At 47.8% G+C, this 13,628-nt stretch overlaps 1 protein-coding gene across 4 annotated transcripts in view; it reads left to right on the top strand.

Moving 5' to 3' along the window:
- The window catches only part of EIF4E3 (eukaryotic translation initiation factor 4E family member 3), a 69,715-nt gene that overhangs the window by 29,385 nt on the left and 26,702 nt on the right, over positions 1 to 13,628 (top strand). The window contains exon 1 of one of the 4 annotated variants that reach the window (XM_047779195.1): positions 52 to 243. The exons of 2 other annotated variants lie outside the window; for them this stretch is intronic. In XM_047779195.1, coding sequence (XP_047635151.1) covers positions 74 to 243 — 170 coding nt within the window. In that variant the 5' untranslated portion in view covers positions 52 to 73. Of the gene's footprint in view, positions 1 to 51; positions 244 to 10,613; positions 10,635 to 13,628 lie in introns of those variants that run through there. One more of the 4 variants, XM_047779199.1, reaches the window with a different exon arrangement.

Here is a 13,628-nt window from a genome sequence, read left to right as displayed (position 1 = left end):
GGGCCGGGGTGACTCAGCCGCCGCTCGCCCCGCGGTCCGCGCGTCCGCCGGCCTCGCAGGCGGGGCGGAGAAAATGGCGATGCCCCCGGCTGCCGCGCCCCCCGCCGGGGCCCGGGAGCCGCCCGGGCCCCGCGCCTCTGCCGCCGCCCCCGCCACGCCGCTCGGCCTGCAGCAGCTGTCGGCGCTGCGGCCCGAGCCCGGCGGGGTCCCGCTGCACTCGCCCTGGACCTTCTGGCTCGACAGGTGAGGGGGCGCGGGGCCCGCCGCCGCCGTGCGCCCGCCGGGCCTGCTCCGCCGCTTTGTTTCGGCGCTCGCTTCCTCCCGCCCCGGGCTCGATGCACTCTGGCGGTCGGTTCCCGGCGCCCGCGCCCTGCCCGGCGCCCGGCCCCGTCCCCGCCGCGCGGGCTCGCGCAGAACCGGCTCGGAAGCCGAGGGTTGGGCCAGCGAGAGCGGCCGTCTGGCGGCCTCGCCTCCCGGCCGAGAGAGAGAACACGCAATCCCAAAAGTTTCAGCAGCACTTTCCCCCTTTATTCCCTTCCAAAGAAGAAATGCCAGCGGGCGGGCACCTTGGCTGGGCGGTGGGAGATGCTGGGCTTGGTGGGGGTCCTCGCCCTAAGGTGGGCAGCATGATGCTGACCTCTTTGCCTCGAGTCACGGGGCTCTTGGGGAACTCTGGACATGACCCTTGCTGAGACAGCGCTGGGGAAAGTTGAGCGGCCCCTGGGAAGTGTGCGGCGGTGGTTTTGCTATGCCTTGGCCGGCGCCTCCAGTCCCCACCGGTGCTCGCTCCGACACCTCTTTGAATTCTTTCTCATCCACTGGGCAGTTCTTTCTTGAGCACTTACCGTGGACCCACACGCTGCTAGGCGATGGGGATTCACTGGTGAGCAATTCTCACCTTGTTAATAAAGTGGGGACAATTAGAGCTTTCTCGAGGGACTGTTCAAGTGCCTTCTCAGAAATGTGTTCCTGACTACCGCATCTCAGTTAGCACCTCCCTGCCGCATCACTCCTGCCCTCCCTGGTTTTCTTCATAATGCTTAATGCTGCCTCCCCGGTTTTCTTCGTAGTCTTAATGCTACGGAATTGTGTTACATAGGATACTGTTTATTCTTGGTGTCTTGGTCCCTCAATACTTCCTCCTCTGTTAGGGGCCAGTGAGCAGAAACTTCGTGCCTGGTACACCGCAGGAGCACAAGAAATTTTTGACGAATAATTGCAAAGCCCCTTGATATCTGCGGGTGCTCGAGGATGACATTTCAGGGTTGTCCCAAGAGCTTATGAAAATTTTGATGACACTATATCTACTGTGGTTAAGTGTTGGGAAGGCACAGATGTGACAGTATTTTGTGAAATTTGCTTAATAGATACAACTCTGGTTTTTAAAGGCCTTACATAAAATACCTGCAAGGTTTTAAAAAGTGATTTTCATCTTTTCTTAGGATGGCAAGCTCATTCCTTTCTTCCTGTTGAAATTGACACCTCTTATAAGACTTGACACTTGGAGTCATTGTTTTTTCCAGGGACACAGAGAAGTTGGGGGTAGGGGAGGTACAGTGAGTCTCATTTCTCCAAAACGTTTTCACTTTCGTTATGACATGCAAAGAACATTTTGCTGTCATAACAAGACTGGTTTTGGCAAATTGTGGCAGAATGAAATCATGTGTGTCTTTGTTTTCCAAAGTGTGTTGTAATTGCTCTTAACCTGCTATCTGTTTTCAGGTGTTAAACCTTTACCTCTGGTCTACATTAGATACTGTTAACTGCTGGAAACAGTATCAAGAGAGTTTCTTTTTAAACAGGTCAGAAATTAGTCTACTTACAGGCACAACATTTTAAGAATGACCTTAGATATTAATACTACAGAGCAATGTTAACTTTGAAAGAATATCTTGTATCTTTTTTTTTTTTTGAAGTATGGTTGGCGTACAGTATTATGTAAGTTACACAGTATATAATGTAGCAATTCATAATTTTTAAAGGTTTTACTCCATTTATAGTTATTATAATATTGGCTATATCCCCTGTCTTGTACAGTATATCTTTATTGCTTAACACAACTTTTAAAGGCTAGTTGGTATCTCTTAGAAATACGGTAACTTCAGTGAATACAAACTATAGCTTTTTTGCTGTCTTTACATACTTTTGTTCTCTGAAATCCAATAATCAAATGAAATATGTTATCACCACAGTGTCCACCTCTTCACTAAAAATGACCCTATTAATTTGGAAATAATATTTAGTCCTTTGGTTGCCCATATGAATTCATTTTACCTGGTCATTAACCCCCTAGCTTTTTTAAAATGTAATGTATAAATGTGTTTATTAATTGATAGGTGTGTAAAATACAATTTGGATAAAACATGGCATATCATGATCAGGTGCCAAGAAAAAGATTATGCAGATTAACATTGTTAGGATTAGAAATCCATCAAATAGCAGAACATCAAAATACATGAAAAGACTTTATTGACCTCTCCCCACTAGTCTGGAGGTGCCCCTCTTCCCCTCAGAGTTGTAAACATGTTGCTTTCTGGAGGTTCATTTGTATCTCCCCTCCCTCCCACCCCCACAGAAATGCACAATTCTCAAGAGAGTGGTGAGGTTCTCAGGAGAGCCCCCCAAGGCAGCTTGCTCCCAAGGTAGCTGCTGTCTGCCCCCACTCACATCAGTTTTGAGAACCACACTGTCCAGAGGTCTCCTGCTACGTAAAAGTCTTCTTGGGCACCTCCCTCCTGGCCTGTCCTCCTGTCCGCCCTGCTGTGTGATGATGGACAAATGACCTAGCCTCCTGAGGCCTCACTTGCATTGTTTGTAAAATGGGGATCATCCCCGGGCCATATGTCATAGAGCGCAGTGAATGTGAAACACCCACAAGGGTGCCCAGCCTAGAATAGGTGTTTGGTAAAGGTTAACTGCTAACATTATTATCCAGTGCTCCCAACTTACCACCCATCCTGATCCACAGTCCCCAGAGCCACTTGTGTGAATTCAGTCACCCTAATCTAGTCCCCTCACAGACAAATCCCAGAGTTCTGCAGTAGAGTTATTTGCGGTTTCTGGAGAAAACTCCAAGAATAGTCTTTATTTGTTGTTGTCTTTTTTTTTTTTTTTTTTTTAATGTGATTGTGTGGCTAAGGATTTAAACATTTGGGGCTAATTTTGGTTGCTGACAGTGTAGGATGAAGGGTTTTTCTCCCCTTTCTGGATATTTAAAACTCTCTCCTGTCTTGATTCTTGGAGGCCACTCTTGGTTGTGTGCCTCTATTGGCTTTGTTTTCATCTCATGGTGACCAACCCCCACCCCCATCCCTGAGTTTTCTCCACAGGGACTCAGTGCTCAGGCCTCTTGTTCTCATCCACACCAATGATCTCACCCAGTCACAAGGCTTTCAGCTCCATCGGTGCACTGGTGATTCCCAGAACCTTACCCCTGGGTATGCAGCACCTCCTCTCTGTCTCCATGTGCGTGTCTCGTACACATCCAGATGCATCATGTGCCGGTCCTCTTCCTCAGCTGCCCTCCAGTCTTGCCTCCTTTATCTTGGGGAGGAGCAGTTAACAGAAACCCTGTCTTTCCAGGTGCACAGCCCCTTAAATCTTGGAGTCATCTGTGCCTCTCCTCCTCTTCCTTCTTACCTCCTCCTTTCTCTCCTTCCTCCCATCTTGCTCCCTCCCTGCTATGTCTGTTATCAACAAATGCTGTTGATTCTACCCTCAAAACATATCCAAAATCCAATTTATTCTCACACTTGCATCCCAGACCCTGGACCATACCACTTCTGTCACCTGGATGAAGGCTAAGGCATCCTAACTGCTCTCCGCACTCCTGCCCTTGCCCCTACCATTCATTCCCATCACAGCAGTCAGAGCAATCCCTTTAAATGCCTCACTTCAAGCATGTCACTTCACTGAGCTGCCCGCTTCTCTCAGAGCAAAAGCCCAAGTGCTTATTAAAATAGCCCCTGAGACTCTGCCCCCGTCTAGTGCCTAGTGTACCTTGCTCCTTTGTCTTTCTGTCACTCCCCCTCCTGCACGGGCCCTTCTAGCTCACTGGTCCCCTGGCCCTTTCCGCATCATCCCAAGCCTGGGCCTCTGCCCCCGAGGATGCTACCTGCCTGGGATGCTCCTCCTTCTGTCATCAGCTAGGCCTGCACTCCACTCTCCTTCCAGTCTCTGCTCCAGTGTCATCTTGTCAGCGGGGCCTTCCCTGATCACTGAGGTAAAATGACATGCACCTCCTAACTGTGTCCCAGTGCTCCTGGCTCTGCTTTATTTTCTCCATAGGATTAGCGCCGTGTGTCTTTTCTTCTTCACTCAAATGTACACTTCACGGAGTTCTTTTCCCTGTTGCTCCATCCTCAGCTACGTGACCAGAGCCTAGCACAGGTCAAACCGTATAAATATTTAGGAGGCTCTTGACCTCTACCCACAGTGACTTTCCCTTCTCCTGTGGTGGCTCGTTTTACTCTTAAGTATCATTTGCTAATCTGCACCCTAGCCCTGACCTCTCCCCTGAGTTCTGGACCCAAACCACTTTCCTTGTTATGGTCCAGAGCACCACCTGCCTCCCTTGAGTCCTCTTCTCTCTCAAATACCCTTCCCCATCCAGTCCTAAACATCTCCTTATTGGTTTACCCTGGGGAGACGGGCTCCAAGCCTGTGCTCTCCTCTCCATGCCCCTCCCTCTGCATGTCCTGGTCCTCTCCAGCCCAGTCACACACTAGCCCTCCTGCTCCCAAGCCTGTCCCTTCTTCAGGCATTTCCCCCCCACCCCCACCCCAGCTAGGCAAGGTGGCCTGCAGCACTCCGCCTGCCCTCGTCCTTCCAGCCACCCCTTGCCCCTCTCCTCAGCCATAGCAGTATATCTTGACTCCATGTCTCCCCATCTAAGGGTGCCTCTGTTGTGGGGTTGTGTGCTGCAGACACGTGGAATTGTGACTCTCTATCCCTGCTTTGCCTCGAGCAGCTCTGACAAGTTTTATTGGTGGTGGTTTTTAGAAATGGGGCCACATTAATTCGAAGAATGCATTCCCCAGATTTAAAAAAGGTGACAACTGTGGACTAACAGATGATGGTGCAGACTTCTGCATTGCCCTTTTGCTTTTTGAGGGCCGCACCCAAGGCATATGGAGGTTCCCAGGCTAAGGGTCTAATCTGAGCTGTAGCTGCTGGCCTACACCACAGCCACAGCAACACCAGACCCTTAACCCACTGAGTGAGGCCAGGGATCGAACGCACAACCTCATGGTTCCTAGTCGGATTCATTTCCTCTGTGCCACGACGGGAACTCCTGCATTGCCCTTTTTAACGTGAAACCCACCTCCTTTTTAGCATCACCACCACCTGCCTTTCCCCACCTCCACTGGAGCACGCAGGCTGCCCTTTCTTTCTCATAGCCTCTGAGATTTGTCTCATGATGTTCCTTCAGCTAGGGATGCCCTTCCCCACTTTCTCTACCTAAAAAGCTGACACCTATCCTCATGGCCTTCCTGACATGCCACCTCTGTGATTGTCTTGTAGTAGCCCTTGGCTCAGGCAGGATTAAGCTACCTCCTTTGCGTTCCTACATCATTTTTTAATAGGCTGAGTAGTATTAAGGACCACTGATGCCTCTTCTTTCTCCCCCTTTGTCCACAAGACTCTAACTGCCTTGTGTCTCCCAAAAGTACACCTTGCAGTGCCCATAGTAGGTGCTTAGTGAGTATTTACATTCTTGTTTGTGTGTGTGTGTGTGTGTGTGTGTGTGTGTATGTGTCTTTTTCAGGCTGCACTTGCAGCATATGGAGGTTCCCAGGCTAGGGGTCGAATCAGAGCTGTAGCCACGGGCCTAAACTGCAGCCACAGCAACACCTTATCCAAGCAGTGTCTGTGACCTACACCACAGCTCACAGCAATGTCAGATCCTTAACCCACTGAGCAAGGCCAGGGATCAAACGTGCGTCCTCATGGATGCTAGTCAGATTCATTTCCACCCAAGCCATGTTGGGAACTCCTCCGCATTCTTGTATTTTAAATCATAAAGGCAGAGTTCCCGTTGTGGCTCAGTGGTTAAGGAATCCGACTAGAAACCATGAGGTTGTGGGTTCGATCCCTGGCCTTGCTTAGTGGGTTAAGGATCCAGCATTGCCGTGAGCTGTGGTATGGGTCACACAGACACGGTTCAGATCCCGCGTTGCTGCGGCTCTGGCATAGGCTGGTGGCTACAGCTCCGATTGGACCCCTAGCCTGGGAATCTCCATATGCCGTCGGAGTGGCCCTAAAAAAGGCAAAAAGACAAAAAAAAAATCACAAAGGTGAGCCCTTACTCCATCACTGACCAACCCCACCCCATTAAGGTTTAGCCGCACCTGGTCAGTGTTACAAGATATGCTATATACCCTGCCCCAGACCTACTTTCTCAGACCTTTGGGGTAGAGTAGGCATTTGTAACAAATGCCTTAGGGCCCAAAATTTGACAGTCACTTTTCTGGTCATGGATCAGATTAACTGAGCATATTAGTTGCCAGTCACCCTTGTAGGTGCTGAGGATGCCAAGGTAGCAGCATGGACCTGGGCCTCCCAGGAGGGGTGCGTCACATCAGTAGCATCAGTGAAGAGCTCAAAGGGGTACTGACTTTCCACTCCTTTCAGGGTGGAACACCTTCAAAGGATTCCAACAGTGGCTCCCTAATAGCAAATGTAATGGGGATGTGGTGGGATCAGGCTTGACAAAGAGGATCCCCAGGTCATCCTTGTTACTCCAGGAGTCGCCTCCGGGGATGAGGCATGGGAGGCCTTGGGTGATAGGAAGGAAGTGGCTGGCACCTCCATTTTTCCCATTATTTTCTCCTATTCTTGCCTTTCTGAACCCACAAGCTCTCTTAATGCCCAGAATTAAATTTTCTGTAAGAGGCAAAGTGTTTCTGGCTAGATCAGGCAGGGAAAGGCCTTGACCTAAGGACTTCTGGCCTATCCAGCTGTGGGTTGTAGTTGCCTCCTACAGCTCGGCCTCAGGGCCCTGAGCAGCCTCACTCAGAAAAGTTACTCGCCCTTGTTGTACTGCTTCTTGAAAATATATTTTCCTATTTTCAGTATTCCTAACACCATTTTATTATTTCCAGACCCAAGACTGCTGGCAAGACTTGGGTGACCTGGCATGGTGGCAGTTGAGAACCTGGCCTTTTTTAGTTCGTTTGTCACCTCTCAAACTGTTCTACATCTCTTTCACTGCACCTCTCTGTGCTAAAGGACTAATTAGATATCGAGATAAAAAGAGTCCCTGTTACTACTGTCAAGGAATTCCTAGGCCAGGAGTGACACTAGACAGAAGCAAGAAAAAATGAAATAAATATGCAAAAATAAAGTATTCAGATTATGCAGACAGTTTCAATAGATGCATCATTAAATGTTAGTAGTAGGCCCTGGCCCAGTTTTGCAGGTGACTCTCAAACAGGAAGCTGGTGTAGCCACAAGCCACAGATCTATCTAAAAGTGATTACAGGAGTTCCCATCGTGGCTCAGCGGAAACAAATCTGACTAGCATCTTCGAGGATGCAGGTTCAACCCCTGGCCTTGCTCAGTTGGTCAAGGATCTGGCGTTGCATGAGCTTCGGTGTAGGTCGCAGACGGGGCTTGGATCTGACATTGCTGTGGCTGTGGCATAGGTCAGCAGCTACAGATCCGATTCAGCCCCTAGCCTGGGAACCTCCATATGCTGAGGGTGTGGCCTTAAAAAGCAAATAAAGTAAAAGTGATTGCAGTGAAATCGTCTTTAATGGCATGAACAATGTACAAGGGATGTGGCCTTCATCAAGTCTCCGGGCGTGTGCAGATTTTCTCTCTGATGGCGGAAGCTGATGTTCAACAGAAGACTGGCTTTTAGTAGACATATCCCTGGCTCTGAAGTTTTCTCCTCTTAGGTTATTCTCTTGGCCAAAATGAAATGATCTCTCATGTAAAGTGAATCAGTGTCATCATTCTTTTTTCCCCAAATATTTACTGCGTGCATGGAGCCTGTGTACCTTGGCTGTCCTGTACCATTATAATATTTTAAACATCTTTTTCCACTTTAACCTGTTAATGTTCACAACTGTTCACTTGGGTGTACTGGGCACCAGGCTAGGAGCTAAGGGTGTGTAATTACCCCCCGAGTCCTCACCATACTGAAGTAGCATGATGTGCCAGCAACATTTTACAGATGAGACAGATGAAGCCCAGAAAAGTCACTTCCCCTGTGGTCACACAGCTAACTGAGAACAGAAACAGAATTTGAATTAAGGATCATGTGACCCCAACCAGCGGCATCCATCACCTCACTGAATACTGCTTCCCTGTGAATATGAACAATGAATGGGACACATATCATAAAATAGGGGCACTGGATAGGACTCGAGAGGTCATCTGGGCCTGTCCCTTAATTCCTCCTGTAAGGAAATTGGGGGCCAGAGTTATGGAAGATAATTAAGTCAGGGGAACTCCACCTAAAATTCATATTTAAGTGCCTTTTAGGATTCTCCTTCGCATTTAACAATAACCCTATCTTAATCATCTCTTTGAGTGATGAAAAAAATGCATCTGTGAGAATAATGATTTTTTTAATGTTTTTCTGATAATGCTATCTATAGTTCATTAGCTTTTATTTCCCAGGTTGTCCACATTCTTTGCTTTAGATGATGTAAGCCAACAAGTCTCAAACTTTTATGTATAGAGAGATCACCCGAGATTTAGCATGCATCACATGGGGACTGGAGGCTCTGTGGGTCTAACCACCTTCCAGGTGATGCTTCTGGTTGGTGGACTATGCTTTAAGTGGGATGGATTCGGGCAGGGTTTGCAAAAACCTTTTCAGCTTCTTTTCTTTGTAGGACGTATCTCCAGGAATCCAGGTCCCTGGTAAGTGGTGCTGTAGCCCACTAAGAGCTAGCCAGGTATTGGTTAAGATAATTTCCTTAGGTACTTACAGAGGCATCTGTCCTCCTGAACTTTTTGGAGGGAGCTTTTTAGGGCCACACCTGTGGCATATGGCGGTTCCCAGGCTAGGGGTCAAATCGGAGCTACAGCTGCCAGCCACAGCCACTGCCACAGCCACAGCAACACAGGATTCAAGCTGCATCTATAACCTCTACCCCAGCTCACGGCAATGCCATATCCCTAACCCACTGAGCAAGGTCAGGGATCAAACCTGCATCCTCATGGATGCTAATCAGATTCGTTAACCGCTGAGTCACGATGGGAACTCCATGTCCTCCTGAACTTTTCTCCTGAGCTTAGCCTGAAGTACCATCTCTCTAGGTGTGGGGTTTTAGGGAGAAGGCACATTTAGAGGCTGGAAAGTCAGGGTTGAGGATTGCAAGATGCAGGAGAATTGAGAATATCTTTGGTGCAGAGTTGTGTTCGCAGCATCAAGCAGAGTTGGGGTGATGCCAGAAGTGATCTGTTTAGGCTAATGACAAAGAACAAGGTTGCCAGGCAACCCTTGGTTCAAGTATCAACTTCACCACTAGTCAACCGTGAGTCTTTGGTGCAAGTCACTACCCTCAGACTTAGTTTGCTTTTCTGCAGGTGGGGTTGCAACCATTATTTACCTCATGGTGCTTCATTAATAATGCCTGTGTGTAGCACATGCTGTGTGGTCTGTTCACCTCTTGGGACCACAGGAACTATCTCTTGACTAAGAGGCTAAAAGTACTTTAAAGTGTCTCAGACTTCAATTGAGCTAAAAGAGTCTCTCTTGTGGTGATTCTCCAGGAGCTGCTTTAATGAGTAGATAAAAATGATTTGTAAATAGCACATTACACTTTTGCATGTAAATGGTGTTTATCTTCCTGGAAATCATTTAAGTAGAATAGCTGGTCCAACTTATTAGTCTACCTTGCTTTTTCTAATTCCTCAAATGAAAAGGGGTGTTACCCAGTTTTGCAGGGTTTTGGGGTGGTTTTTTCATCCTTTTTTTTTTTGAAGGCTGCACCTATGACCTATGGAGTTTCTAGCTGGGGGTCCTATAAGAGCTACAGTTGTCAGCCTACACCACAGCCACACAACTCAGGATCTGAGCTGCATCAGCGACCTATACCACAGCTCATGGCAATGCTGGATCCTTTAACCCAATGAGTGAGGCCAGGGGTTGAACCCATGTCCTCAAGGATGCTAATCGGATTCTTAACCCACTGAGGCACAACAGGAACTCCCATTGACCAGTTTTATGTAGAAGATCTTGAGATGTATTTCCTCTTACTCCATTGTTAAGTTGAAGACACACAGGAGTGACATAGAGCTGGATTGGGGACTTTTGGTCTTCAGTAACACTGAGTTCTCCTGATATCTTACACTCATCATCTATTTGACCAACCCAGAAGGATCCCTTCCCACTTCTGCCTCAACCATCACAGCTTCTGGATTGGCCAAGTCCAAGTAGAAACAGCTCACAGAAGCTGTGGCCTTAAGGCCAGAGAGACTGGCACTGAATAGGCTTTCTCCTCAGAGGATGGAGATAGGGGTTTCTCAGCTCTGTGGAACTTTCAAAAATGCCTTGGAATTTTTACTCTCTTGCCCCACTGGTGCCTCTTAGTTCTAAATACTTCCTCCTCTGTTCCTCTTCAGCTGCTGCTGCGGGTGATGACAGCAGCCATTGCTTGTGAGATGCCAGGTGCTGGGTGAGTCCTCTGCACGCATTAGCTCCTGTGGTCTAAGACACGGGGCCATGGGCTGGAGACCATGGTTTTCCAAAAGTAGAAGTGAGGGTCAGAAGAATCAGGCTTGTCACACAGCTGCTTGGTGGCAGAGCTGACACTTGAACTCAAATTGGTCACTTTCAAAGACCATCCTCTTAACCCCTCTGTTCTCTTGCCTCCCTACCACAGGGAAATTATCTTCCTTTTGATGTCCATGCCTCAGAAAATGAGGACAAATACAGATGGTTTCTTCTTGACTTATGTTCCTCTTATCACATTTCAGGGGTATCGTTAGTGCCGGGGTTCTGGTGGTATCTAACCCTGCCTGGCATCTCTCCTTTGCCTTCCTGGCAGTATGGCCAAATGGATGGGAGAGGAGACAGTGATGGACAAGGGCAGTGGGTGGACCCAAGGAGGGGCTGGATAACCTAAGAAAGACTGAGAGAGGGTTTGCTATGAGATGTGCTCTCTGTGAGCACCATGCTGACTGTGACTGCTGGGATTTACCCAGGGGTATCATCATCCAAAAGGAAGATCATGGGCATCAGAGCCATAGAAACCAGGAAAAGGACCCAGGCCTGCTACTTGCAAAAAGGCTCGCTGAGCCTCAATTTCCTAATTTGTCAGTGGGGATAATGATACCAACTTGGCAAGTTTGCTGTAAGGAATAGAAATCTATATGCAAACCCCTTTCATATAATAGATGCTCAATAAAAGGGAGCCATTATTTACTTTCATTATATCAGAGGGAAAACTCCTAGTGCAACAGTTCAGACTCAACCTTTTCCATAGCCGTGTTCTCAGCACCAGCTGTATACTATGGGAGGGGGACGCAGAATGCAAAGGATGTGAAAATAATTCCTGATTCCTTGGTTCTGTGATTTCTCACAGCTTTGGCTGTATAGTCAATGTGTGTATTTCTCTGTCAGCTCTCTTCCCTACTTCCTCCCCGCTCCCAGACCAAAAAAAAAAAAAAAGAGAATCTAAACATTGTTTCTTTGCCTCTGGGAGTTTGAAGAATTCAGAGAGCAAGGGTACAGGTTCTAGAACATATACTCCATAAGCCCAAGGGCTTGGTCACTGCTGTATTCCCATCAGCTGAAGGAGGTGTGCAGTGGATCTTTGTTGGTTAAATAAATTAAAAGTCTTCTCAGGCAATTTGTTCCATGTGCCCAGCAGGGCTCCTCAGTATTGACTCTTGACATAGTGGACCTGATCATTCTTCATTGTGGGGGTTATCCTGTCCACGGTAGATGGGTCCACAGCAGCCCTGGCTTTGACCCACTCAGTGCCTCAGCTGGCTTAAGCAAAAATGTCTCCAGATAGTACCAGCTGTCCTCTCCCCAGAGGCCACATCACCCCTAGACATCACCTGCTGGTCTGCAGAGAGAGTCTGGTTAGGGTTCTGTCGGGAGGTTTGGGTTTGGAATATGAATGAAGTAAAAAGGTTTTTTTTAAAGATGTGAGAATATACTGTATATGTGACACCATTAAAAAAAAAAAGTGTCTGTCATTGAAATCCACTACAAACACTGCCCTTCAGTTGCTGCAACTGTATGTTAGAGAAACAGGGGAGGGCAGGTACGGGCTGCTTGCTGCCAGCCCAGGGCTGTGGCTTTGCCAGGTGCCACCCGCACTGCTACTTTAAGAAACAGTAACTGTAGATGGTCCACTTCCAGTTCAGCTTGGAACCAGCAAGTCCAGGACAGACTGACCTGTTTACAAGGCAGATCACTTATAAATCTTGGCTTGTTTGCCCTTTTAAAATAGATTCTGTGGCGGTGGCCCTGTTGTGCTTGTGAAAGATGGCTGAGGTGTGGATATGAGGCTTATTTAGGCTTATTGATGTTTTCTAGTAACTGTCTGAATCAGGTTTGGCTGTTAGAAAAATGGCTTTCCTTGTTTTCTTACTCTGAAACCTAGATACTCATAATGCTGTCCAGCAGCTGGAAGGCACCAGGAAGATCAGAGAATCCAACCTCCTCCATTAAGAAATTAGGAAACTCAGTTTCCATAGAACTTGACGTGTTTCCTTTCAAACAGCAGTATATCAGCATCATAAGATGCTAAGCAGAATAGAGCTATCTTTGAACAAGATCCTGCTGGTTTTAGTGAGGACCTTCTCTACCCTGCTCTACTGGAAAGACTCTTCTAAGAAAGTAATAGGGACAGAGTCTTATATTAAAAGTAGGATTCAGGAGTTCCCACCGTGGGAGCAGCAGAAATGAATCTGACTAGGAACCATGAGGTTGCGGATTTGATCCCTGGCCTCACTCAGTGGGTTAAGGATCTGGCGTTGCCATGAGCTGTGGTGTAGGTCGCAGACGTGGCTGAGATTTGGTGTTGCTGTGGCTGTGGCATGGGCTGGCAGCTGTAGCTCCGATTTGACCCCAGCCTAGGATCCTCCATACAAAAATGGAAGCCTTGATGAGAATCCCCTAACAGTCAGTTGCAAAACTCCATTAAAAAATATAAGTGTGGGGGAGTTCCTGTTGTGGTAACAATGATAACAAACCCGACTAGTATCCATGGGGATGCAGGTTTGATCCCTGGCCTTGCTCAGTAGGTTAAGGTTCCAGCAATGTTGTGAGCTGTGGTGTAGGTTGCAAGCACGCCTTGGATCCTGCATTGCTGTGGCTGTGGCGTAGGCCGGCAGCTACAGCTCCAATTCAACCCCTAGGCTGGGAACTTCCATATGCCATGGTGCAGCCCTTAAAAAAAAAAAAAAAAAAAAAGGCACAAATAAACATGTAAGTGTGTATGTTCCTTGACTGGATATTTAGCAGGGAGGAGTAAAGAACAGGAAATGTCAGGTCACCTGTATTTAAGCCAGGTTCCTGTTGCCTGGGGGACATTACCAAACTTTGTAGGCACTGGGTTGCTCACCTGCATAAGTAGGCTTGCAAGGATTCAGTACTGTAATGAAGATGAGATGCTTAGTACATGAGCAAGAATTCAGTACACATGTATTAGCTA

The sequence above is a fragment of the Phacochoerus africanus genome, chromosome 1 (assembly GCF_016906955.1).
Source record: "Phacochoerus africanus isolate WHEZ1 chromosome 1, ROS_Pafr_v1, whole genome shotgun sequence".
Taxonomy (NCBI): domain Eukaryota; kingdom Metazoa; phylum Chordata; class Mammalia; order Artiodactyla; family Suidae; genus Phacochoerus; species Phacochoerus africanus.
Note: the sequence above shows the minus strand (reverse complement) of the source record. Positions and strands in the feature narration are given on the sequence as shown.